Source organism: Callithrix jacchus, chromosome 6 (assembly GCF_049354715.1).
Source record: "Callithrix jacchus isolate 240 chromosome 6, calJac240_pri, whole genome shotgun sequence".
NCBI classification, from domain to species: Eukaryota; Metazoa; Chordata; class Mammalia; order Primates; family Cebidae; genus Callithrix; species Callithrix jacchus.
Genome location: NC_133507.1, coordinates 146,668,825 through 146,695,153, shown reverse-complemented (window position 1 = coordinate 146,695,153; position 26,329 = coordinate 146,668,825). Strand labels below are relative to the sequence as shown.

The 26,329-nt window shown below is 39.8% G+C and overlaps 1 protein-coding gene across 17 annotated transcripts in view; it reads left to right on the top strand.

Annotated features, from left to right (window-relative positions):
- The window catches only part of DOCK10 (dedicator of cytokinesis 10), a 280,570-nt gene that overhangs the window by 46,752 nt on the left and 207,489 nt on the right, over window positions 1-26,329 (top strand). For 7 of the 17 annotated variants that reach the window (XM_078328697.1, XM_035306604.3, XM_035306603.3 and 4 more), the window contains exon 1: window positions 14,810-15,030. The exons of the other annotated variants lie outside the window; for them this stretch is intronic. In XM_078328697.1, the coding sequence (XP_078184823.1) occupies window positions 14,869-15,030 (162 nt within the window). In that variant the 5' untranslated portion in view covers window positions 14,810-14,868. Of the gene's footprint in view, window positions 1-14,809; window positions 15,031-26,329 lie in introns of those variants that run through there. 17 annotated transcript variants of the gene reach the window in all.

Sequence of the window (26,329 nt, the reverse complement as noted above, 5' to 3'; positions counted from 1 at the left end):
GGGCAAACAAAGATCTTGTGAGCTTACATGAACACTGAGGTGGAACTGTTGTGTCCTTTCCTTCTCCTTCCTCTAATCAGAAGTCAGTGTGGCCAGTGGAGCTTCTGATCTGTTTCCTATTCCTCATTCCAGCTTCTCTGCATGACACCAGCCAGCCTCTAATCTGTTCTGCCTGTTGCACCCCTCTACATGCTAGATATTTGTCTCTATACCACCCCTGATGTCTGGGTCCTGCATCTCCTTTCACCCTGAAATTTAATCTCCCTAAGCTGACCAACCTGCCTGCAGAGTCAAGTTCAAAAGCTGCTCAGTGCTTCTTGTTACCATGTCATTCAGATAGGACCTCTTCATTATTAAGCCCTGGTCATGTTGCTGATACTCATTGACATTAATATGCCAAACACCTGGCTAAATGATTTCACACGGATGTTCTTATCTGACTTTTGCAGTAGCCATAAGGGTTAGAAACCATTACCAAGGTGGCCTGCATTCCACCTTGTCTGTGAATAGTCCCTATGTATGCATAATTATTAGTAGCACTCTCCCTTTCAGAGGGTTCTGGCTTGGATGGTCAATTATATGGGCACCCTGACTGTCATTACACTTACTCTCCTAGTTCATAGGTGAGACGCAGGGAAGTTAAGTACCGTATCCATTGTCACACAACTGATCAATGGCTGAGCCAGGACTTGAGCACAAGCAGTCCGATCCCATTGTGGTTGATGTCAAGTCTGTAAGTCCCCTTGAAGTTTGGACACATACCTGGCCTTTTAGGATTTGTTTCTTCTACTAATTCAGTTGTGACAATTTGTGTCCTATCAGGAAGCTTATCCTCCTGCACTCCCATCTGACTCCAGGTAGCCACCAGGTCCCACTGTCCCTGATGAGAAACAGCAGATAGAGGGTGAACGTTTATCACACAGTGTGATGAAGAGGAGAGAAACCAAGTGCTTGCTTGACTGGGTAGGAGACCTGAACGAGACTTTTATTGAATAAACAATGGTTAGCCCAAGTAATGGCCTAGCCGTTTATTTTGGACAACTTATTAGTTGACTCAAATTACCTCATAGTCAGTTCCAAGAAAGCAAATAACGTCTATCATGTAACTGGTTAAAATGCTTAAGAACAAAAATGGCATGTAGAAGTTTATAAAAAAAAAAAAAAACTGGATTTTTGCAAAAACTGGAATTTGGATACCTTTTTATGCTAAAACAAGCTCTTAGCCAGGAGTGTGAGCAATATACATTAAAAATTCTTCAAGCTGATATAATATCTTTTTCTCAAATAAAACCAAAAAGTTAACAATGCAGCAATCACTTTCCACATTCTGAAAACAAGGGAATGTATTGAGATTTGCACAATTAGCTATGCTTTTTTTAAAGCCATTCTCCCTAGCAATTGATGTCTTATCTTTTTGGGTCATTTGGACTGAGTGGCTCTCCATGGCTGTGTATCGTGAGGAGGGAGTGGAAGCAGGTGGCTGTGGGCACCTATGCTATGCAACACCCTTTCAATACTGGAATAGTAGAAGTTACATTAAAATATCCAAATTGTTCAAACGTAGAAACAACTACAAGAGGCTCTCTTGTGTATTATTGGCATGAAATAGATAATAGGTGTTCAATTAAGTGTTTGTTAAATTATATGTGTTGACGTTAGCTGATTACTATAGATGCTTCTTAAACATATGATTTGTGTGTGTGGCAGAGGGGTGTCTACAGTAAGACTGTCTTCAAGGCGGACTCCAACAATCTCTACCTCTGGATACCCATGCCCTGTCTGAGTGCCTTCCCACTCTGAATGGGACTAACCCATAGACCCAATAGGATATTGCAGAAATAATAGTGTGTGACTTAGACTGCTCATCAACTTCAAACTGCAGTGACTTACACTGGTCGTTCTGGCTTCCTCCTTATCCTCTTGGATCCCTGGCTCCAGAAGAAGCCAGCTTCCGTGTCATGAGGACACCCAAGCAACCCTTGTGGAGAAACCCACCTGCTGAGGAAGTCAGGTCTGTCAGCTGCCCCTCCTGACTTGCCAGCCATGTAAATGAACCTTGGGAGGGCAGCTGCAGCCCCAGCATCAGGAAACACCTTGAGCCAGAACTACAATCTACGCTGCTCTTAATTCCTGACACACAGAAACTGTGAGATAATACATGTTTACTTTTGTTTAAAGCCATTAGGTTTTGGAGTACGTGTTATTCAACAATAGATAACAAACACATATTTATGCAGTGTTTGTGTGTTTGTGAAAATATGCTTTGTGAACTAGAAAAAGAGCTACATAAAGTGAGTAGAGGAATGACATATATATTATGTCATTCCTGAATCAGACCAGTTGGAGGAAGAGCTTGTCTGCCAACACTGCATGTGTACCAATGACTTCTTCCCAGGGAGCTCCCAACATTAGTTAGCGCTGATGATTCAGTGTCAGGCCATACTAAGATAGAAGCTGCTAGAAAGAAGCAGTCTTTGTTGTAAGAATATTTTATTGAGTACTGCATTTCACATATTCAATGCCTGCAAGAGAAAGCAGAAGTAGAGACTATCTCGTTGATAGTGTCTTCCACTTTTTGGAGGCAGTAGTAGTAGCTGCCATTTGCTGACCCTGTAATACTACTTCTCAGCACCATGTTAAACTTTTTATACATATTATTTCACTTAACTCTCACTGTAGTCTTCAGAGGGAAGTGTGAAGGTTGAGAGGAGTTAAGTAACTTGCTGAAGATTACCAGGCTAGTAAGAACTACTTTCAAACTCAGGCTGACTTTTCCTAGAATCTTCCTTAACCACCACATATACTACCTCTGATGTCACATTAAACTTGATTTTGAAGCTTTATATCACCATTAGCTTTGACAGAGGTGGCCATAACATACCACCTCTACACATCTACGCCAGTACACATCGCTACACATACTCTGCACATCAAGAGTTGATAAGCTACTCTTTTAAAAAAATCTTATGTATTAAATTACAAAGTGATCTATGTCACTGTTTTTGTTCATAGACATGTTGTGATAGACTGTGTTTTAGAAGCCAAAGCATGTTCATGGGATATGTCTTCTCTTCAGCTCTGTATTGAGTGGGGACAAAACCTTTATCAAGACTGCAGTAAGATAATTTATATTCCTTCAGAAATGTAATAGGATCATATCCTAACCACACATATTCCTAAAGACCCAAGAGTACATGCAGTTGATCAGGTTTAGGGGTTTTTCAAGGTAGAACACTACCAATGTGGAGGCTGGGCTGCTACCTCCACATAACCCAGGGTCCTGGAGCCAAATCTCCATTTGAACTTCAGCTTTGCCCTCCTCTGGCAGCATGGCCATGTTGGGTAGCGGACAGAGTGGGCTTGGGGATAGAGGGAGGGGGATGCTTTCTGCAGTCAGAATTCAGTTGCACTTGAAAATAAAACAGGATAACAATACTTCGCCTAGAAGGTGGACATGAATATCCTGCATCCTGTCTTGCATTCTTCTCATCTGAAGTGCCAGGATCCCAGTGGTTTCTCCCACTTTAGGAGGTTCTCTGTTCTCCCATGACTGCTAGTGCCACCCTGCAACGGAAGGCACAGTTGACTCACTTGGTGAGTTGCTGTGGACTGTGGATGCTCCCAAGTTGAGCCCATAAACAGTAGAGCTTCTCTTCTTCCCAATGTCTCAGGTGCTGTGTCAAGTGCTCCATTTGGATTATCTCATTTACTCCTCCTTGTCATGTAAGAATCTGGTATAATACATGATTACCATTCCCATTTCTCCACTGTGTAAACAAAGAGCAAAAGATCATTTGACAAAAAGTCACAAATCCAGGAAATGGTGAATTCAGGTTTGTTGGACCGCAAAATGATTAAACTTCCCAAGAGAGACCATTTGAGTCTTCTTCGTATTCCTTCCATCACCCTGCACCACAGGGCAATGCTGTCTACATATTAGAGCGAATCGGGGTGACTGTTTTGGGCTTTGTTGGACCTCCTTCCACTGCCTGATTTCCAATGCTTTCCACTTACACCTCACTTTTCAGAGTGCTCCTACCTCTTTTGTGACACTGTCGGTGATGTTTACTATAGCCTTCAAAAAAAAATATTGTTAGGGGAATGGGGTATATATCCCGGCAGCAACTCCTATCTTCACCTCTACCTTAAAGTCCAGACATTGGTCATTGGTGTTATAGCTGAATCTTTTTGTTAGATAAAGAATCCTAGACCTGGAAGAACTCATGTCATATGCTCTAACCCTCTAATTTTATGGGCAGGAAAACTTAGATCCAGAGAAAGAGGTGACAAGATTTGTCTGCAGTTTTAATTAGTGTTAGAGCCCAAAGCCAATTTTCTGCTTTTTCCAACCTCTTCGCTCAAAAAGGAACGCTGTTTTGGGGGAACCACAGTGGCTTCGATTGTCAGTAGCACAAACTGGAGATAGAAGGAACAAAAACTTTAAGAATCCACATCCTGCAGTTTAGGTTGTAAAGAGAAGGTAAACATGATCATACCAAGTTAATCTTCTGAATATTGCGTATGTCTCCTATTCCTGCTGCATTTAAACTTTGGTTTGTCCCTGTTTCCTTTCAAAATGCTGGAGCTGGGGGCTTTGCACCAACCCTAAAATGATACATTGGGCGGCTCCCCTGAGTCCTGGCAAATAATGTAAAATGGAGACACACTCAGGCTGTTGTCTTTTTACCTTTAAAATCGATTTGGAAAGAACATTGTAAATGACTTTAAAGACTGCCATTTTCATGTTTGGAAAGCAATTCGTGATTATTGTAAATTAGATTTAACTTGGAATGTTTAAGACGTGGGTGGTTAATTCCTGCCACAATTCAAAGGGGGGAAAATGAGCACAGAAAATAAAATAGAACGAGTACAGAGAGTACAGTTAATAGCTCATTTATCCTGTGTCATCCAAAAATATTTTTCACATAGCTAACTCTTGAAGATAACATAATTTACCCAATTTAATCACTAAACTTTTAAAAATTAAAAGTAGTTGCTGATGGAAGTTTTATCCAGAATGTGTCACAGATTTCTCCCTCCTGAACCCAAGGCCACCTGGACATAATTTGGTTTCTCTTGATGCATTACTGTGCTTCTTGTGAATATATACCAGCAATAACTCCTCCTATATTCACTTCCACCATAAAGTCCAAACATCAGTCATTGATGCATTAGTCATTTCCCTAATGCATCAGTTTCATCCTTTATATTGGGGTAGAACACTGCTTATTTACCCTTCCAGTGTTTACCACCCCCAACATGGATTAGTCCCAGATACCATGAATGTTGATTTTATTTTATCTTTTTCATGTTCTCAGATTGTCTGTCATCTATCCCTTCCTTTGGTGGGTGGCTCATACCTTTAAGTTAGCCTGACTCACTCATGCACCCTGGGCCCATGGGCTGGTGAAGAGAGGTCAAGGAAACTTCCTGTCCCACCTCTCTCTTGTCCTTGCCACTTCGTTCCAGTGCCAAGGCTCTCTCTGCTGTTGAGTTACTGTTTCCGCGTGGCTTTACTGACTTCGAGCCTTGACTGGCAGGACTGTTATCTACCCTCTTTGGTACTAACTTTGAGTAACAATGATAATATCACAAATGGTTGTAATGATGATAGTGGTCAAAGAAAAACATCTACTGTTTATGCCAGGGTTTTTTATTATGTGCCTTTGGTACAATAGTTCTGTAGAAGGGTTCATCTTACTCTTACTGGCCAGTGGAGACAATAAGGCTCAGAGAGTTAATGTTTCAATACAACAAAACTAGGATTCAAACACAGGTGGGTCCCTTCAACTCCAAAACTTGTGCTCATTGCTCTGAATCACTTTCTAGGCTGCATTATGTCACCCTCATTTCTTTCCTACGTACATAGCCTCAGCCCTATCAGATGGCTGAGTCTTTGGTGGGCTGGCTTCACAACTGGGCCCACCACAAACCCTTGAAGAAGCTCTCAGCCCACCTGCCTTCAGCAGAGACAGGCTTCCAGTAGAAATTGGTTGACCAGAGCAGGTCAGAATGATATTGTTTCTGGTCAAAACTCACTGTAAGCTTAGCTCAGCAAGCTCTTTGGAATCCTGCATAAGATAATGGCATTAACCATGATGATAGAAATACCTCTTCACTAAGCCACTCCCATAAGCTTCATAGAACAAATTATATGACACCCTTTTCTGGCTCTGGAGAAGTTGTTTCTGTCCCTTTTCAGGACTTGACTGTGATCAGAATAGTTGATGTTGCAAAAGAAGTGACCTCAGGATAAGTGAGGTATTACTATATTATTTCAAATTTGTTTACTCATGAAAAATAACTGGGAAGGGTATTTGGAACTTGTGTCACATTCCCATGGGAAATAACTTTAAATCACAGAGGAGACAAATGCAAAACCTATTCCTTCATCATGCAGGGAACACTGTGTGTCCCTGGCCAAGGAAGAATAAGGAGATTTTTTTGGGGGGGGTTGGGGGGAGACGGAGTTTCCCTCTTGTTACCCAAGCTGGAATGCAATGACACGATCTCAGCTCACTGCAACCTCCACCTCCTGGGTTCAGGCAATTCTCCTGCCTCAGCCTCCTGAGTAGCTGGGATTACAGGCACGCACCACCATGCCCAGCTAATTTTCTTTTCTATTTTTAGTAGAGACGGGGTTTCACCATGTTGACCAGAATGTTCACGATCTCTTGACCTTGTGATCCACCCATCTCGGCCTCCCAAAGCTCTGGGACTACAGGCTTGAGCAACCACACCCAGCCGGAGATTTTTTTAAAAATACTACTTAGTGGGGAAGTGGGGAGAAAACAAGCAGTGTTTAAAAGTCTTTAGATTTGCTCTTTTCTAGTCATAATTAAAATTTGTGGAATTCTTACCATGTGTTTGGTACTGGGCCTAGCACTTTATGTGGATATTAGGCCCTCATGAATATTCACTCATTGAACAGATGAGGAAACTGAGGCTTAAAATTTTTCTCAAAGTAAGCGTAATAAACAGCTCAACAGGGATTTACATTTTGGCAATCTGCTTTCTGATCTTTTGCCTAAGTGTTGTGCTATACTACCCTTTATTAGAAATAAGGAAGGTTTAGTATGAGCTGAGAAGAGTGCAATCAAACATAGATGCCAGAGAAAGGTAAGTTATTAATGGAACATTTAAATTATCCATGCACTCTGCAGGAAGCTGATTTAGAGAGCAATGAAAGATAATTTTCTGATGCATCTAAATGTACCAACAAAAGAATAATCTGCTTTTGAGCTGCACCAATGCCAAAGGTAGAAAAATGAAGATAAAGGAAAGCTTGGCAAAGGCATCTGTATTTTTAAAGCTAAAGAACAGTGTGCTTTTTCCTAAGTGATTAATTGTACAACTCAATAAATGTCAGTACATGGGAAAGATGCCTGCAAAGTGGAGGCCACTATAATTAAGTGAAAATGATGAGAGAGAAACTGAAAGAAAAGATTGCTAGAAATCGTAGTGGTTGGGGGGAAAAAAACGTCATGGGTTGCTATCACAATAAACTTAAGTCCCAAGTCCTTGAGTAGAGGTAGCAGTAGGAGGGGCACAGATGAATGTTGATAAAGGGTAAGTGGGTACTAGGAGGAATGACTTCACTGGGCTGTGTTTTCCGCTTTTCAGCTAAGAAGGCACTGATTAACTCTCTCCAAGCCATTTAATTCAGTTTAGACCTGAGGAGTGGGGGAGCTTACCCATCTGGAAACAGACATGGAAAAAGATTCTCACTAATCTTGCCCTGGAAATTGACCAAATCCCATGACCTGGTTTTACTGACTGGGGGCAAAATCCCCCGTCACTTTTAATCTAAAGAGTCTCCTTCTTTGGGTCATTTTGTTTAGCAACACTTGCTGAGCCTCTGGAAATTTTACAAAGAAATCCAACATGATTAAGAGCTTGGTGATGATGATAATGACAGTGATGGTGTGATTTTTATTACCTACTGATTCATTCATTCCACTAATCATTTCTGAGCTCCCATGGAAAGGTAGTACTATAGCTTAAACCAGTAGTTGGAAGTTTCCTACCCTCTGCCTTTGTCCCCATGTCTCTTCCCATCACAGAAAATACTTGTGGTAGAGAAGGAAGATGAAACAAAGATTGTGAGGCACTTGATGATCACCCCTAGATCCCCACACTAGCCCAGGAAGGAAAGTGGCTGGTTCTGTCTGTAGCAGTGACATGTGTGAGCTGTCAGCTAGCTCTCCCGGGTCAGCCTCCAATGGATTCAAGAGTGAGTGGCAGCATGGGCAGCCATACCCAGGCTCGCAGGGTGTCCTGGCATGATGGCCTCATTTTCCTCATCCTAACTGGACCCAAAATAGCCTTTTTCTGGCATTTTTGTGTTAACCAAAACTTCATTCGTGTAGGAGGAAGCACGGAATGATAAAGGGGGCCCGAGCGTCTCTGTATTCTAAATATATGATTTCACAGCCAGTTTAGGCGTTTGTGTCACTGCTGCCAGTGAACACTTCACACAGTAAACATAGCACATTTAAAAAATTTGTTGATCAAATTCATTACATTTAAGAATGTTTTCAATTCCCATCAAAATGCAATTTAAGTCATCACCTTAAAACAATCTGCTAGATCACTAGCTGGTTTTCAGAACTGTCATCCAAGAAAAAGTTGCAAGCTTTCCTGTGAGGGACAGACCAGCTCTTAAAGGGAAGTTTCCAGGGCCACCTCACCACCCGCTACCACATGCCAGTTCTAATTCTGGTCCTACCACTTACTGGCTGTGATTATCTGAGGGAATCACTTAATATCTCTGTGCCTCAATCTCCTCAACAGTAAAACAGGTATGATTATAGCACTGCCTCATAGAGGGAGGAGCAAATGAAGCTCGATGTGTAAATATTCATTAGAACTGTGCCTGGCACATGGCGAGCTCTGTGTAAGGGCTTGCTTTCTTAGGGGTATCATCAGCATCATGATGGTTACTCACTGAGCATGCACTCCAAGGTGGGTGCAGGATATATAGCGAGCAAAGTAAACGCAATCCTGTATCTTACAGAGAGGGAATACATAATTTAAAAATTACATCAATCAGGATGTAATTACAGCTGGTATGTCAGAAAGGAAACCCACAGGGTACAGTGATAAGGACTGAGGTTCAGGGCTGTGAAGCAAGGCCTGTTAGGGGAGGCTTTTCCGGGGCAGTATCACATTTAAGCTGATCCTGGAAGCGGAGGGGGAGGAGATCAAGCCTCTGTTATCACCCTAGCAGAGGCAGCATCACACTGGTTCACTGAATAATTATGGGCCAGACTCTATGTTGGCCTTTGCAGTTACTCTCTTCCCACCAATATCCTGAAAGCATAAAGGATGATCTTCATTTTGCAGCAGCTCACTGTGAGTCTTTCTGCTGTGCTCTGCTGGCCGCCTCTTCCAGCAGGCTGTCATTTGGACAAGCATCAAATTAGACTTGAACCAGGATGCTCAGTCCGTATTGACTGTAGGTCCTAGTACGTCAGTCACACCATAAGTTAACCCAAACTAAGAGAGATCTACTTAGTTTGGGGAGCTAGAGTACTCTGCCTTCTGGTCCTGGGATCAGGGAGAGGAAGAACATTGAATGCTCTCCTTCAGTTGGTCAACTGACCTGTTGACAAGCTGAGTTTGACCAGTGCACCAACTGCAGTCTTCATTTCAGGATATGTAAGCCAGTCTGCCAAGCCGACCAGATACATACCCCATCCCCACTGGCCACAGCTAAAATAGTGAGGGGCTCCACTGAGGTGCTGACACCTGTGCTAGGTATTCTGGAAGTATTCGCCTTTCTTGGGATATTTGGTGGCAGGTGCTCTAGTGTTTTGTCTATGCTGAGAACAGGGTCCAAGGGCAGTTCTCCAGTTACTTTCTCACATCCAACCCCTACTTTGTAGAGCTTGGAGCCCTTTTTGGGCTCTGTTGTGGACAGTGGCTGCCATCTGCTATATCCTCTTGCCGTGCCTGTAAATTGTTCCTAAATGCTTCATTTTCAGTTACTAATGCAATCAAACTCACTTTCATCCTTCAGAGATGCTCAGAAATTCTCATTTGCTGAAAAAGTTTTCCCACCTTTTCTCATTTTGTTATAACCAATATATTCCCTTTATTCTGCTTTGTTGTCATTTTACTTGGATTTAGGGAAAGGGGTAGATTAAAAAATGTACTCCACGTACCACCTTGAGCTAGAAGTCAGGGTCTCTGGACTCCAGATGGGGAAGTGATGTTCTGCTGGCCAGTAGGCAGGCAGGTGTAGCAGAAAGCTACTTCAGAGGTGACTCCTGAACATTTGTGTTTTAGAAGCAGGGAGGAAGAAGGGGGTTAATGCAACCTGGGCGGATTAAGAACCTTTCTCTAAGGAGGTGATGATTTACTTGAGGCTTCACTGTTAGAATTTGTTTTTTCCAGGCAAGGTCTTTCTATTGGTCTGCTAGGGTGCTAGGGTTGCCATAAAAAAATACCACAGACTGGGTGGTTTAAACAACAGAAACTATTCTCTGCACAGTTCTGGAGGCTGGAAGGCATCCTTAGGGTTGTTTTCTGGTGAGGACTCTCTTCTTGAAATGGCACCTTCTCACTGTGGCTTCATATGGGCTTTCCCTTGTGCACACATGAAGACAGACAGAGAGAGAGAGCAGGAGAGAGACAGAGAGAAACATCTGGTATTTCTTCTTCTTTTTATAAGGACATTAGTTCTAGAGAATGAGGACCCCACCCTTAAGACCTCATGAAACCTTATTACTCCCTTAGAAGCCCTTTCTCAAAACACAGCCATATTGGGGGTCAGGGTTCTAACATATAAATTTTGGGGAGACATAATTATACCCTTAAAATCTTAGCCTTTCCCTAAATTTATTTTTATAAATAAGTTCTGATCATGAACTTATTAGAGTCTTGAAATAGACCCACCAGAAACTCACAGTGTATGAAGCAATGAAACCAAACCGTATAGCATCAGGTATATTCATTTCTCAAGTTTTTTATTTCTCAAATATTTTATCTAAACTCATCTTTGTTTTTACAAGACAAACATCTGTTATCAGCCGTAAGTTTCCATGTCCTTGATATCTCAGAGGATAGCAGAAAACCTCTCCCCATCCAAGGTCAGCATTATGCGGCAGAAGACTCAGATGCACCAGGTCTTTTGGGGAGGAGAAGAATATGGGCTTCACCTCCATCATGCCAAAGCACAGTCCAGTTTAACACAGTCAAAATAGATGTACGTATTTTGAGACAGATTAGATATATAGATTTAAACATACAGATTTTATATAATTTAACAAAGCTGGGAAGGTCCAACACTTTCAATGGACATTATTTATTTAAATTAAATATCTATTTCCTCGCCCATTATAAAAAGATCTTTGGACATATTTTCCCAGTGGTAGAGATATCTATGTGTACAGCCAAATCATTCTCAGGCCAGAAAGTTTTAGAAAAGTGTTCTGAAAACTAAATTCATTACTCAAGATTTGTTGAAGAAGGATGGGCAGCCTACAGCTGGGTAGGTGGCCCCTGGGACAGTCCAGAACCCTCCTAGGATTCAGCACAATATCGGTGGTTTTTGTTTGTCCCTTCCTTTGTATTTTTCTTTCTTTTCTCCTTAACTTCCTTTTAATCTCTGAAATGACTTACTTTTTCTTCCTACATGTCTTTCTCCCTGGTCAATATGATGTTAAAACATCTCCCTCCATCCTTCCTTCCATTTCCTGTGTACACCAAGGCTACTGTAATCTATACAACATGGCTGGCTCTGCTTTGAAACATGAATGTGTTTCACTATACACAAATTTAAGATTTCATAAGTGCCAAATAAATTTGTACATATGAAATAACATAATGTAATATAGTATAATATGATATATAATTAATGGCCAAGAATGAAATTGAGCTTCCAACATCTCTTTGGAAAATTTAGCCTTATGAATTATTAGTGACATTATTTCCTAATCTAAGTACTTAAAAAATCTTGTTTCTAGCATTTTAGGTTTAATAAATATCCTATTGAGTCATGAAATAAGACCCCCTAGAGGAAGAAGGCAGATGAGAGAGCAAAGAGAATCTCCAAAGGTCATTTATTAGTAAGGCTGTGCACATTTGATGTTTGGAGGCCAAATTAATGATTCATCTCATTAATAGTTCAAATGAAAATAGCAGACACCTGCTGAAGAGTTTATACCTAATCTGAAAATATTTCCTGTGTACCAAAAATTAGCCAGGTGTGGTGGTGCACACCTGTAGTCCCAGACACTTAGGAGGCTGAAGCATGAGAATCACTTGAACCTGGGAGGCAGGTGAGCTGAGATCCTGCCACTGCACTCCAGCCTGGGTGACAGAGTGAGACTCTATCTCAAAAAAAAGAAAAGAAAAGAAAAAATTCCCATGTATCAACATGGATGTTAAATATGACAGAAACATTGTCATGTCTCTGGGTAGATTTCTGATCTCTCCCCCAACCCAACTCAATATCCGGCTTAATTTACTATGTAAAACATAGAGCTTAGAACCCAACCCATTTCTTGCAACTTTGCTGCATGTTTGGAGTCTTTCATGAGAAATGTTGGAGAACATACTCAACTCTTCTTTCCTGCATTTTGTCTTTTTGTTTCTTGTCCACTGGATAATGGTTGTGTGTATTGAATTCCAAAGAAACTAATCCTTGAACGTTCCTTTAGCTTGATAACAGAGGCTAACAGAGAGAGGAAGACAGACAAGAGAGAGACTATTGAGTCTCTCAGCAGCCCATCAATAACAGGAGTGAATTCCTCAGAGGCAGAGAGGATCGATGAGGAAAAAAGTGGGACTGTAATAGCTAGAAAGCATCTCATTTGTCTCCCTAAAGACTTTGGCATCTGCCAAAACATCTGATTCCAAAAGCCACCCCAGAGGTCAGCCAGATTTAGAGAGAGCTTGTTAGAGAGGAGTTTAGGATGTGAAGTACATCTTGCCTGCCAAGCTCATGGTGAATAGCTGAGGGATCTGTCTTCTCTCTCCAGTTTCTGACTGGAGCTGGTGGACTATTTAAGCGTTTCCATCTGGCAACTTCCTGTGTTCAAGCTACGCAGCCATGCGCAGATGATCAGGACCTATGGAAATGATTGGAGAGAGATATGTCCTAGGGGATGGGAGTAAGTGGGTGGGGATGGGCACTGCCATACAGGGAGCCTGAGGAACTGTCCTATTCGAAAAGACACATTCACAAACATAGAAGCCCACTCTGCACTTTTGTCTCTAGTAGACACCATTATATATAGATATTCAATACACACAAGCCAGACAGGCTAAATCGTAGCCTCTCTGCAGTAAATGCCCTAGTTGTTTAGAGTAAAAATGGTTTAGATTAGCACCCGGGCAGTCTGACAAAGGTCCAGAGGGAGTTAGAGGACTTGCCAGCATCATTAGCATTTTTTTCTTCTTTTTCCAGCGGCACTAAAATATGTTTGCTCAAAACAGAGAGAGATGAAAAACTACTGGCAGCCAGTACTTCTTAAAAGAAAAGAAAAAGAAGCATGTTTTACTTCTCTGGCCAACATACCAATTAAAATGATGTTGTGTTGTGACAGATTACTGAGCAATTAATGCCTAATTGGGCATCATGCTAGATACTTCCGCGAAAGCAACCTTACTGAGGCTGGGCCTTACTGAGGCCACACGTCACAGAAAAGCAATCCTTCCCCAAACTTCCTGCAGCACCATTCACGCCAAGGAGCCCAGAAACCAAAGAAAACATTTTCTTTCTTTGAATCTCCAAGAGTTACACTGGAAGAATTAGCTTGGCAGAAAGATCCCGACATTGAATTCTATTGGGGATTTCATACTTTCCTCATTTGTAAGCAAAATCCATTTTCCATGTGATATTTTTAGTGCGAGCAGCCCCTGTTGTCCTCTTCCCTTTCACTATACCATTAGATGTTGAGGCCATTCCAGAAAGGACACGTGATTTCTAAGCATCTCTCTTTGGTTCTTTCCTAAGTGACTAGTCTCGCAGGAGTCGGGGAATACTAGACTCTTAACTACCAAAGACCTCAAAGTCCTTCCCAGCTCCTTGAGTTCTTATTGATAGGATGTTAAAATGCTTTACAGCTGCTTTTCCTAAGAGGTCAGCTTGGCGGAGCTTGCTGAGTGACCTCGGTAATAGAGATATTTTCAGCCCTGCAAGCCGCCTATGTAAATATAAAAATGTATTAGGCTGCAGAACTGCATGCGTGGGAACAGAACAACCATACTATTGAAGGGAAATCACAGGGGAACACTGGTGTCTCTCACTCGGGGCTGGTTAATGCATGCATACTTTTGTTAAATCATCTTGATCTAGTGAACTCTATGTTTCAGATAAGCCAATTTCATTTCTGGAACTTACTAACTATGAAAAGTAAAAACCTCAATCACTTAGTGAAATATCCAGCAAAATTTCCTTCAGGAAGTGTTTATGTTTTTAAAAAACAATCCTTTTCACTCTTTACATGATGCTCATTTGCCTCAGGAAAAATTGTCAGTGTGAAGGCAGAGATTTTCAGTTGTGAAAAAGAGTAATTTATTTGTGTGTCTGAGTGGGAAAGATATATTTATTCAGACCTCTGATAGGAGAATCGAAGATCGGCATTGTAACAAACAGGAAACATGCTCTCATTGTAAACAGAAATACTCTCTGAGCGCAGTGCTCTAATATTCCGAGTGTGTTCAGTTTCCGTGGATCAAATCTTTCCCATCTCTGCATCCAAGCTATTTGGCCATGATCAGATGATCAGAGCTCAAGGAAGTGATTGGAGAGTGAGCCGGCTGCAGCTGCAGTGTAGGCTGTTTTCAGGGACAAGGAGCCACTGTTTTGCAAACATAGCATCAACATAGAAGTTATTTTGTAGGCTCCAGGATGCAGCAATGGGCTGCACTGCCAGCATTGTTCTGCTTCAAGCTTTTCGTTCTGTGGTCCAGAGGAGCTGTCCACACATTTGTAGACGACGCCAAGAGGAACCATCCCATGAAATTCTGCCTCTGGAAAGTGACGATGAAATGAATAGACCCAGAACCCTCATCATAATGGTATGGTATCCATGGTAAAGCAGCCTCAGTGGATTGAACTGTTATTATAGAGAGGTTACAATTTAGGGGTTTTGGTGTTCAGCATTAGATAAAGATGTGTAACCTGAAGTTTACTACTCTGCAGTACTGTTTGGGAAATGTTTTCAGAACTATTTCTATCATTCAAAGAGCGTATTTTCTTCCTCTTGTATCTGTCATGAAACTGCGCAGCTCACTGGTCTACTAGAAATTCTCTTCTATCTCACGTTTTGTATGTTGTTGTTAACTTTTGTACAGAAAATAAGAGAAAATTTTGGAGTTTGGTTTAAGTGAGTGGATTTTGTTTTATAACTATAATTTGAAAGAAGAGCCCAAAATGGGTATTTTCTTTTTATGAGATGTAACCATCGAAGTTGTATAGATGCTATTAGGTAGATCTTTAACTTCAAGATATTTGGGGCTTTTCTTTCTGCCTCTGCAAAAGCAATGCTTTTCCAGAATGCGTAACTTAGGCACAATGTTAGAATAAATAATTAAGGGTTTTGTAGAATGCATAGGCTTTCATTAGAAAGCTGTCTCTCGCCACTTGTCAAATTACATTTTTGTCTGTGCTTAATTGTAGTAAACAAATGTTCTGTTTTTGTGCATCTGTTTGATCAGCAAGAATAAATTTGAGGATAGAGTTCTTTCTTTCTCTAAGTTTAAAAAGAGATCTGCTTAGTCACTGAAATTAGAATAGGTGATATGGTAAAGTTTCCAAAATTGAGGAGACATTGAAGTCTAGGTGACTTCAGCATAATCGACTTTTTCCTCTTAGATTTCAATGTTGAGATATCAAGGATGTAGTAAATAATGAATGGAAAATACCTGTTACTCTGAAAGTTCTTAAATGAAAGTCATTTGGCTTGGGCTATGCCTCTGAGTCACAGAATACTAAACTATAATATTGTTCACCCATTCTTCAACAAATCAATATTGTATTTTCAAAAAGCAATATTGTTCTTGAATTAATGGGCTGTGATTATCTCTAAAAGGAAACACTAAATAGGGATAGTTTCATGCTTATTATTTTCTTAGGTTTTCACAAATTAATTAAAGGATTTGAAACAGTTCAAAGGTCAAAGAAATTTTTGTTTTCCAAGTTTAACACTTGTTAATAACATTAACACATTCCATAACTATGTGTATTGTTCATGCTATTCCAGTCTTATTTTCCTAATTTTTTTTGTCAGTCTATACAATTTTGCAGCTAGAAATTTGCAAAGAAAACCTTACACTTCAAAATAACTGTGAAATTTTAAAAAATGATTCATCTAGTCATAATATTTTTCCAAGGATCCTTTTGATTTATATAACACCTTTATTGACATTAAATAAGGTGATGAAGAAAATAGAATTTCAGAAAGGTTGAATATCTTAACATCACACAGCTGCTAAATGCCAGCACCCCAACACTTAGAGCAATGATTCCAAAAGCCAGTATATTTTCCAGTTTATTCACACTTTTAAGGAAATAGTGATAAAACTGATAAACTGAATTTATGTAAGTCTGGTGGAAATCTTGGACTACTCTGAGGAACATGTGCTCATACAGAACCATCGTGCATCTTGAAAATTTCTTCTGGGCCACTCCAAAATTCACACACTCAGGAATCGTTGGTTTCCGGCCCACTATGGGCCAAGCACTCGTTCAGGCACTTGGAATCTGCCAATGAACAAACCCATCAAAAGTTTCTAACCTACGTTGCAAAGTTTGAAGACGATAGAAGATTTTGACAGTTTTGTTGTTATGGAAACGCTATACTAAAATTGTGACGCTTAGTCTACAAACTTTAGCTAATGACAATATTTTCTGTTTTCCAAGATGGTAGTTTGAAAATTTTTGTGTATTTCAGAATCACCTTGGAGTTTTCATTCATGCAACTCCTCGAGCTCTTGACCCCAGAGACTCTATATGAGAAGTTCCGGAGTGGAGCTCAGGAATCTTCTCTTGTAGCCAACACTCCCAGTTGATTCTGACAGAGGAGTACTTTGGATGACACTATGAGAAATGTGGCTCTGGAAGATGATAATCAAAACTGTCCACCCCCTCTCCTCCTCCAATAGGGTGTTCTTATATTGGCCAATCGTCTTCTCACTCTGGCTCTAAGCTTCTGAACAAACTGTGATTTTTTTCTTTTTTACTCACTTTTCCATTGCCCATTAATGACCAAGTTTTGTATATTGATTCTTTTGTTTGTTTGTTTGTTTGTTAAGATCACAGACTCTGGAGCCAGAGTGCTTGGGTTGGAATCCTGACTTCATCGCTTATCAGCTGTGTGACCTTGGGCATGCCATTTAACATCTCTATGTCTCTTTTCCTCCTCTGTAAAATGAGAATAGCAATTTCATCAAATTAGAGCAGTTGTGTGGGTTTAATAAAGTAAGTGTTAAGTGCTTAAAACAGTGCCTGGATGTAATGGTAAGATGTTCAATAGGGATATGATCAGACCTGACTGAAAAGTGACATTTGAGGAAAGACCCTAAGGAGGCAAAGAAATGAGCCATGCCACTTTCAGCGGGGAAATCCCTTATGCAGTAGGACCTGCCAAGGGAAAAGGCCCTAATGTGAGAAGAAGCCTGGGGTGTTAGAAAAACAGCAAGGAGGCCAGTGTGTCTGGATGAGCCAAGGAGAGAATTATAGAAGGCGAGATCAGGGAGGCAGTGAGGTCAGATCATGTCAGACACACAGCTGTCAGGAAGACGTTGGCATTTTCGAAGTGAGAAAGAAAGCCACTGGAAGAAGCAGGCACAGAGGTTAAGAGCCTGGGCTATGGAGCCAGAATGTCAGGATTTGAGTCCTATCTCTGCCAGTCACCAGTTGTGTGATCTTGATGAATGACTTTTCCTTCTTGCATCTTTGTGTCCTCACTGATAAAACGTAGAAAGTAACAGTACTTACGGTGTAAGGTTATTGTGAGACTTCAGTACGTTAACAGGTGCAAATTGCTTAGAACAATGACTGAAGAATAGTGAGTGCTATGTTAACTATAACCTCACAAATTGGGAGGCCCTGAAACAGGGAAGTTAACAGAGTCTCTGGATGTAGAGGGTTGAGGGTCAAAGCAGGGAGACCATTAATCAGGAAACACTTGCAATGATCCCAGCCACAGACCTGGATGGTAGTTGTTGAGGCCGTAAGGAGTAGTCAGACTCTGGATAGATTTCAAGAGTAGAACCAGTAGAGTTTGCCTGCGGATTGAGTATAAAGTGTGAGGGGGGAAAAAGGAGTCAGAGTTGACTGTGCTTGTTATGACCTGATCATCCAGAAGGACCAAGCTGCCATTCAGATGAAGAACACAGGTGGAAGGTTTGGAGAGAGAATCTAAGCTCACTCTAAGGTGCTGAGTTTGAAATGCTTGTTAGGTCTATACATGGAGGTGTCAAGTAGGAAGCTGTATATATGTATAAGGAGGAGTAAAGCTAGCCCAATGTAAACGCCAATAAATGATTGATGAATAATCTTTCTCTTCTAATCTCCTATAATATTTATAGGGTATAAATGCATTTGGAAGTTAAACATGTACTGCCTTCTAACATATCTTGGCCTCTTTAATCGAATTTGTAATTGTTTGTTTACTTTGCTAATCACATATTTTTCTTATCTCACTGGTAGACAGGAAACTCCATCTACCAGTGCAGTCGTTTCCTAATTAATGGTCTCCTTGTTTTGACCTTGACCCTCAAAGGCAAAAAGTAAGCCTACTTTTTTTTTCTTTTTTCTAGACAGAGTCTTGCTCTGTCACCCAGACTGGAGTCCAGTGGCATGATCTCAGCTCACTGCAACCTCTGCTTCCCAGTTTCAAGCTATTCTCTTGCCTCAGTCTCCCAAGTAGCTGAGATTATAGGCACGAGCCACCACTCCTGGCTAACTTTTGTATTTTTAGTAGAGATGGGGTTTCACCATGTTGGCCAGGCTGTTGTTGAACTCCTGACCTTGTGATCTGCCCACCTCAGCCTCCTAATATACTGCGATTACAGGCATGAGCCACTGCGCCCAGCCTCTAGGCCTACTTTTTGCTCCATTAGTGCCCAGGTCAAAACCTTTTACAGACTAGAAGCTAAATGAGTATCTGTTGATTATTTGACATTTTTTAAACAGTTGGCACTAATATGAAAAGTTCTGTTGATAAAGATGCCCACTTAACTCTTAGTTGAAATGTTCAAGAGTAAGTTAAGGATGATGAAAGTTTCCAAGATAAATACAAGGATTTGAATATTGATAGACTTCAGAAGGCTTTGGCATTCAAAACTTCATAATGGAAGGCTGTATCAAAGAGTCTCATTCCTGGGGTTCTAATTTCTGAATCTTTGTTTAGAGATAAGATTTGGGCTGGCATAATTGTAGTCTAGCTTATATAGCCCAAGGTAGAGAGAATTGCTAAACATCAAAATTAAATAATGTAGATTTTCATTTACAAGAAACACATGAACTCTGACATCTGAGACCATTTCAATGGCCTACTATAATGCAGTAAAATTTAACAGGGAAAAAAATGAAGACATTCCTTTAAAGCTCTAATTTTATCTCTCACTCAAAAAAAGGTTTTTGGTGGGCAGATTAACGGAAACTCATAATTTTTTTTCTTACTTTATAGAGCGTTTTGTTAAAGGTCTCAGACACTAATTTAATTTATGTAGATATACTATTTTCTGGTTAATGTCTATTATTTCTTATGTCATTTACTCATCACCAGCCCCAGAAGTCAGCTTCATTTTAAGTCTTTTTCTTCCCCACTACCCCCAAAGAGAATGTTTTTCTGTGCACACATTGAAGTTTAGAGGTGGCACAAGAGGAAAAAGAAAAGCAGGTGTTGGTCAGGTTACTAGTCTCACTTTGGTTATATGACCAACACCCACACACCAGATTCACAGATCTCAACTCAAAAGTGAAAAGACTTTAAAAATCCATGAACATTCTGGGGTTCTGTGAAATAGAAGAAACCATAAAATTTAAATTTAGGACTGCCAAAGATGTAGCATATACAGCAAGCCAAATACGGCTTCGTCTTGAATTTTAGTCTAAGACAGGAAATTAACAATAGCCTAAATTTGCGGTGAGTCAGAAAGGTGAAATATCTTCTGTGAATCAAGGATGTGTGCACTGATACGGCAAACACTTCTGAGTAAGGGAATTGCAGTTACTGCTCCAAGACCTCCCAACAAGTCCTCTGTTGGTGCTCTAGAATTTGCTCAGTCCAGCCGGCACTCTGATTAACTAAACAGTTTGTGGGGTCAAAATCTTCCTGCAGCCATACAGTGCTTGAGCTAAGAAGGATTCTTACGATTTTGAATTGTTATAAAGCAAAACCAAAACAAAAGGAGGAGGCAAGGGGTGGCGTGGGGCAAGAGACACAGAGACCATGTATGGCCCACCAAGCCTAAAATATTCTGATCATTTGCAGGAAATGCTTACTGACTCCTGTCTGGTGAATGACCTGGCCTCGACCACAAAGGAACCATTTTTGTTTTTTGTTTTTTTTGTAACTTTGACCTCTGCAGTGTATTTTTTATTATCCCTGACAAGATACAAAGGAACTTGGCTTTTTCCCTGAGCACCCGTTGTTTACCTGAGGGTCTAAGAACTGCTATGATTGAATAATAAACTAGATTTCGAGCCAGAGTCTCAAATATATTACTTAATATTAATAGAAGCCCAGATGAGCTAGACATGCTGACTCATTCCTCCTAGTTAGCTATATGGGGACTGTTATCTGTCCAGTCTGTTAGAAGACCAGAATATTGACTTTCCTTCTTTTCTCTTTTTTATTTTACTTTAAATTCTGGGATACATGTGCTGAACGTCCAAGTTTGTTACATAGGTATACATGTGCCACGGTGGTTTGCTGCAGCCATCAACCCGTCGTCTAGGTTTTAAGCCCCACATGCATTAGGGATTTGCCCTAATGCTCTCCTTCACCTTTCCCCCAACCCCCCAACAGGCCCCAGTGTGTGTTTCCCTCCCTGTGTCTATGCATTCTCATTTCAACTCCCACTTACAAGTGAGAACATGCAGTGTCTAGTTTCCTGTTCCTGTGACTTTCGTAGAATCACATTGTAAACTAATTCACATTATAAAGCAATGGAGTCTTGCAGGTCAGCAGGCTCACATAGCTTATGAAAAATTCACAGTGGCCATTGTGCTGGTGAAAACTCATTTTACCCATTGGGTAACTCACTCAGCAATACGGGAAAGCGATTTACATTAGGATTTCACTGTATTTGTTCCACACCCAAAGAAGGATGGTACAGTGAACAAGAGAGGCCAGGGAGGTTGTCATCAAGCTTCTTTTTGACCTTCAACAAACCACATTTGGGTCCCCTACTTGTAGGAGACAATAATTCCTTTCCAGCTCAAGTACTTTGAGAATCTGGTTTATGGAAGCAAGTTTAATGAAGGAAATGAATTATTTATGAAAACAGTAATTCCATATCTTTGGAACATACATTTGTTTACATGTGTGTCCTATGAATAAAATCAGGACCAGAGAGGGACATATTGTGGAAACTACTCCAAAAGAAATAAATTGACTCTCTTCTTTTCTCTGTAGTAAATATTCAAACCTAATAAAGTTTTATTATCAATGAATTTTAACATACTTTGCCCAGTTTCATCTTTTTGAGTGTATATATGAAGAAGATGAAACAATTTCCAGACTCTCTAAATCCTGAGCTAATATTTCTATTTCATTTTATCGAGGTTGAATCTTGAATCTACTAACATCAGGTTCCCCTGGGAAAGAAAACCTGTGTCATGGAGTATGAGTTTAAATGATCTACCATAGATGGGTATGACATGGAGCTTTAGAGCACAGAGAGTCTTTGGCAGTTATTTTCCCTTGTGAACTAATTTTGAGTTGAATCCCAAAGCCACAGAAAATGGACAAATAAATTGAATGGCTTCTCTGTGGGTATAAGAATTAATTGAATGTAATGAGAGCCTTAGTGATTAGCAACGTAAATCTTCTAGGCAAAGGCTTACTAAACTCAGATTACATCCTGTATCATCTTGTTCCAATAATCTAGCATTTTTTTAAATTCTCCAAATTGCAAAAAATTTAGAAATGATCAGAAACAAAAAAATACGCAAAGTCTAAAAAGAAAAAACAAAACAACAAAATCTAAAACCAACACAGTGATAAAGAAAAGCAGAAAATTGGATCTGGGCATAGTGGTTGGGGGAGGTGATAGATAGAAACTTTTATCAAAAACAAAGCAAATTCAACTAAATGTAGATAGAGATATAGATAAATATATATCATATATACACACACATGCACACACACACACGCAGAACATTATACCTTTAGTGGATGTAAGTGTTTTGGTGGAAATCATAGTGTGAAGGTGAAAAACATATTACCAAGTGAAAACACACAGTTTTATGGCTAGAAGTATAGACTCAGACAAATGACTACCAATAAAAAAGTCCATTAATTTTCAAAACCTAATCTAATATAGAAAACAAATTGGTATGCTTGTTTTGGGTTTTGTTTCTTTGGCTTCTAGAAGAGTGGGTTTTAGGATTTTCCCGAACACCATGCTTCAATATAATAAAACTTCATGAAAACCGAGTAATACAATTGAGGATATAATGTGTCTTTTGGCAAACCAGATAAAAGTACCGTATTGTTGTCAGGCTTCAATAAGTTTCTTGTGGATAGCTGTTTTATTCTCAGATTTTATTTTCATGGAGCTGAATTACTCTGATAGGGGCTACAGCTTAGAATTTTTGAGATTCATTTTTCCAAATCTATTTCATTCTGCTGGAATGTATTTTGGTTTTTAAGACCATGCCCAATACATTCAATTTGCATGAAGTGAGTTGAATGAAACATCAGAAAATCGGTAGACAACGGAGACAACAGCACCTTGAATTTGGTAGGCACAGATGACAATAGGGTCCCGCTTCCCTGCTCTCACAGCGCTTACAGTTTGGTGGCAGAGACAGAACTCAAACAAATGGAAAATTGTTATCATGATAAGTATTCTCCTGAGAGTTACCTTCTACCTTTGAACTGTACCCTTTGAACATCCCACCTCCTCAAAGCAGTCAGTGAAGGCCTCTCCTAAGGCAGTGGCACTGGAACTGAGACCTGGAGAACAGACGCTAAGAAGAAAGAGAAAAACACTCCATACCCAGAAATCACGTGAGAAAATGCCACTTGCCAGCCCTGGTTTACATTGCAGTGCCATGGGTGAGAAACCAGAGTGTGTGGGTGTGAGTCACTTGCAAAAGCACTTGCTGGCAGTGTGATCTCTTGGTCAGTTATTTAAATTCTCTATACCTTGGCTTCCCTGTCTGTAAAATGAGAGTCTTGAGGGTACCTATCTGTCTTAGTTTCCTATTTCTCTTGTCATAATGACCACAAACTTAGTTTTAAATAACACACATATTATCTTACAGTTAACACACATGTATTGCATTTCTGGAGGTCAGAAATCTGAAACGGATCTCACTGAGCTAAAATTGGCAGAGCTGCATTCCTTTCTAGGGGCGCTACGGGAGAATCTGTTTCCTTGCCTTTTCCAGCTTCCAGAGGCTGACCACATTCCTTGGTTTTTGGTCCTGGTTCATCTTCAAAGCCAAGAGCATAGTGTCTTCCAGCAACTCTCCTACTCTGACCTCTGACTCTCCCACCTTGCTGTTTCACTCCTAAGGACCCCTGTGATTACATTGGACCCACCTGGATGAGGCAGGCTCCTCTCCCATCTCCAAGTTAGCTGATTGGTAACCTTAACTCCATCTATAAGCCTGGATTCTGGATTACCCTTTGCCATGTAAATGACATAGGCACAGGTTCTGGGGATTAGGACATGTACGTTTTTAAAGGGTTATTGTTCTGCCTATCATACTATCTTTTCGGGTTGTTTTAAGGATTCATTGAGTGAATTCAAGTAAAGGACCTGTAAGAATGCCTGGCGCTTGGTAAGAACTCACTAAATTTTACCTATTATTATTGCATATATTGTCTTATTGAAACAAAGAACAGTTTACAAACTTAACTTACTTTAAAGAATTATTATTAAAAAAAAGTCAAACTGTTAAGCAGAAACTTAATTTGTGCCTCATAAAATGTGTGGAAATGGAAATTCCCAGTTAGCTTCTTTATGAGAGCACTGTAATATTTATTAAATATTCACACAAATAGATTACTCAAAGAACAAATAAGTTTGAGTTATCTTCTGTGTTATTCACTAATTCTGTGTTATTAAGTAATTAACTTTTAGTTTCTTCTTGTTTTCCTTTCATCATTTATTAAAGGCATGTTGCATCCTTTAATACAACTGAAATTAATCATTTAATTTCAACTTTGTTTTTCTCAAATTATGCCAAATTTAAAAATTACAAGGAACAAAATGTTAAATGTTTAGGATTTAAAATCACCACAATCATAAAGAAAAGTAGAAAATCAAGTGGGAGAGAATGCATTTTAAGTTCAGTAAGTACAACTGAAGTTATTAATTTAGAGATGGAGAATAGATCATATCTCGTTTGTAATTTTAAAGTTATCTCAATGTTTTTAATGTGAGTAGATTTTTTTATTACAGATTTGTAATCATTAAGAAACTTAAGAATGAAAAATTATGGAATCTTGATTCTGTTACCAATAGGTACTCAATCAAAGATTTAATGAATGAATGAATGAATGCAAGCCATATCTTGTGGGTCATAAAGGTAGAAAGTAGGAATCTGTGAGGTGGGAAGAATGTGGATTCATTTGGTAGATTATCAGCATCCTTAATCTTGGTCACTGAGTAATCAAGGGTCTTCTTTGCTTTCATACACTTTATGAGAACTGAGTAACCCACAGATTATCATAAATAGTCGGAGGAAGTAAACATGAAAAATTTCCAAAAATAATAGTTCTTTGGTGAGCACTTCAATTCTGCCAGCCACTTTGCTGTAAACTTTGCTTGGTATTCTTTTTTTGTTGCCATAGCCACTCTTGAAGGATATTGTTATTTTTATTCCAATATAGTTGAGGAAAAAAATTAAAGCACACAGAGTATCTCTGACAAATTGAAATATAATGTAAGCCACATACATAATTTTAAACTTTCTAGGAGCCATATTTGGAAAAGAAAAACAAAACAGATCAAATTAATTTTAATAATATATTTTCTTTAAACCTATATTTACAAACTATTATTATGTTGCTAGCATGTAGTCAATACAAAAATTATTAAAATACTTCTAGTCTTTTTTTCACACCAAATCTTCAAAATGTAGTGTGCATTTATACATACAACACATTTTAATTTGGATACTAAATGTTTAATCACAAATATTTGTTCAGTATTTAGATTTCATAAAATTTATAATTGAAAGAGTAAATACATATTCCAAAGTTTTTCCAAAACCAGTTAAATATTTTCCAGTTACTGGATAAAATAATTGGTACTTACAGTTAAATCAAAATTAATTAAAATTAAATAAAATTAAAGATTTAGTTCCTTTGTCACACTAACCACATTTCAAGGACTTCATAGCCACTATGGCTAGTGGCAGCTGCATTGAACTATGCAGGTATAGCTGTAATTAAATTTGTCCAAAGTCACCCATCCAGTGTGGCCCTAGGCAACTGTGTATCTGCCATCTTCCCTGCAGCCCAGCCGTGCCCACGTCTTTCACTGCACCTACCTCCCTGCCCCGCCATAGTGCAACCGCTCTCACCCCTTTCATTCCATCCACTTCCTTTCCTCTCTTCACCTGCAGTCTGGCCACGCCCACTATCGCTCCACCCACCACCCCTCCCCTCTCGCAACATGGCCACGCCCCCTTCCCACTGCGCCTTCCTTCCCTCTCTGTCTCTGTTGACTCAGGTCTGCAATCTCTTGCTGAGGCATTTTTCTGTTCAATATCCAATAATACGAGGGCATTGTTCTGCTCAAACGGTGCTTCTCCTTAAGAGTCAGGAGTTTTAATATAGATTATATAGAATAATAAAATGTTAGAAATTTTCTATTATAGAATCCAGCTGCCTCACTGGAAGACGAAATCCAGGGCCAAACAGGTAAATCGATTTATCTGTGGCTTCTACAAGAGTTGCTGGCAAAACAAGGATATTTGTTCAGGTCTCAAAATGACGAGACCCACTTTCTTTTTAACTGCACAGTACTTCCTCCTCTGAATCCAGAAATAATGAGCTATAGTTCCAAGGTATGTGCACAATTTTAAGTGAAACTACATAGAGGCTAGCTACAAAATACAAAGTAATGTCAATAGCATAGCAAATCCTATCCAGTTTCTGGTTATCTTAGAGGAATAAATCCATCT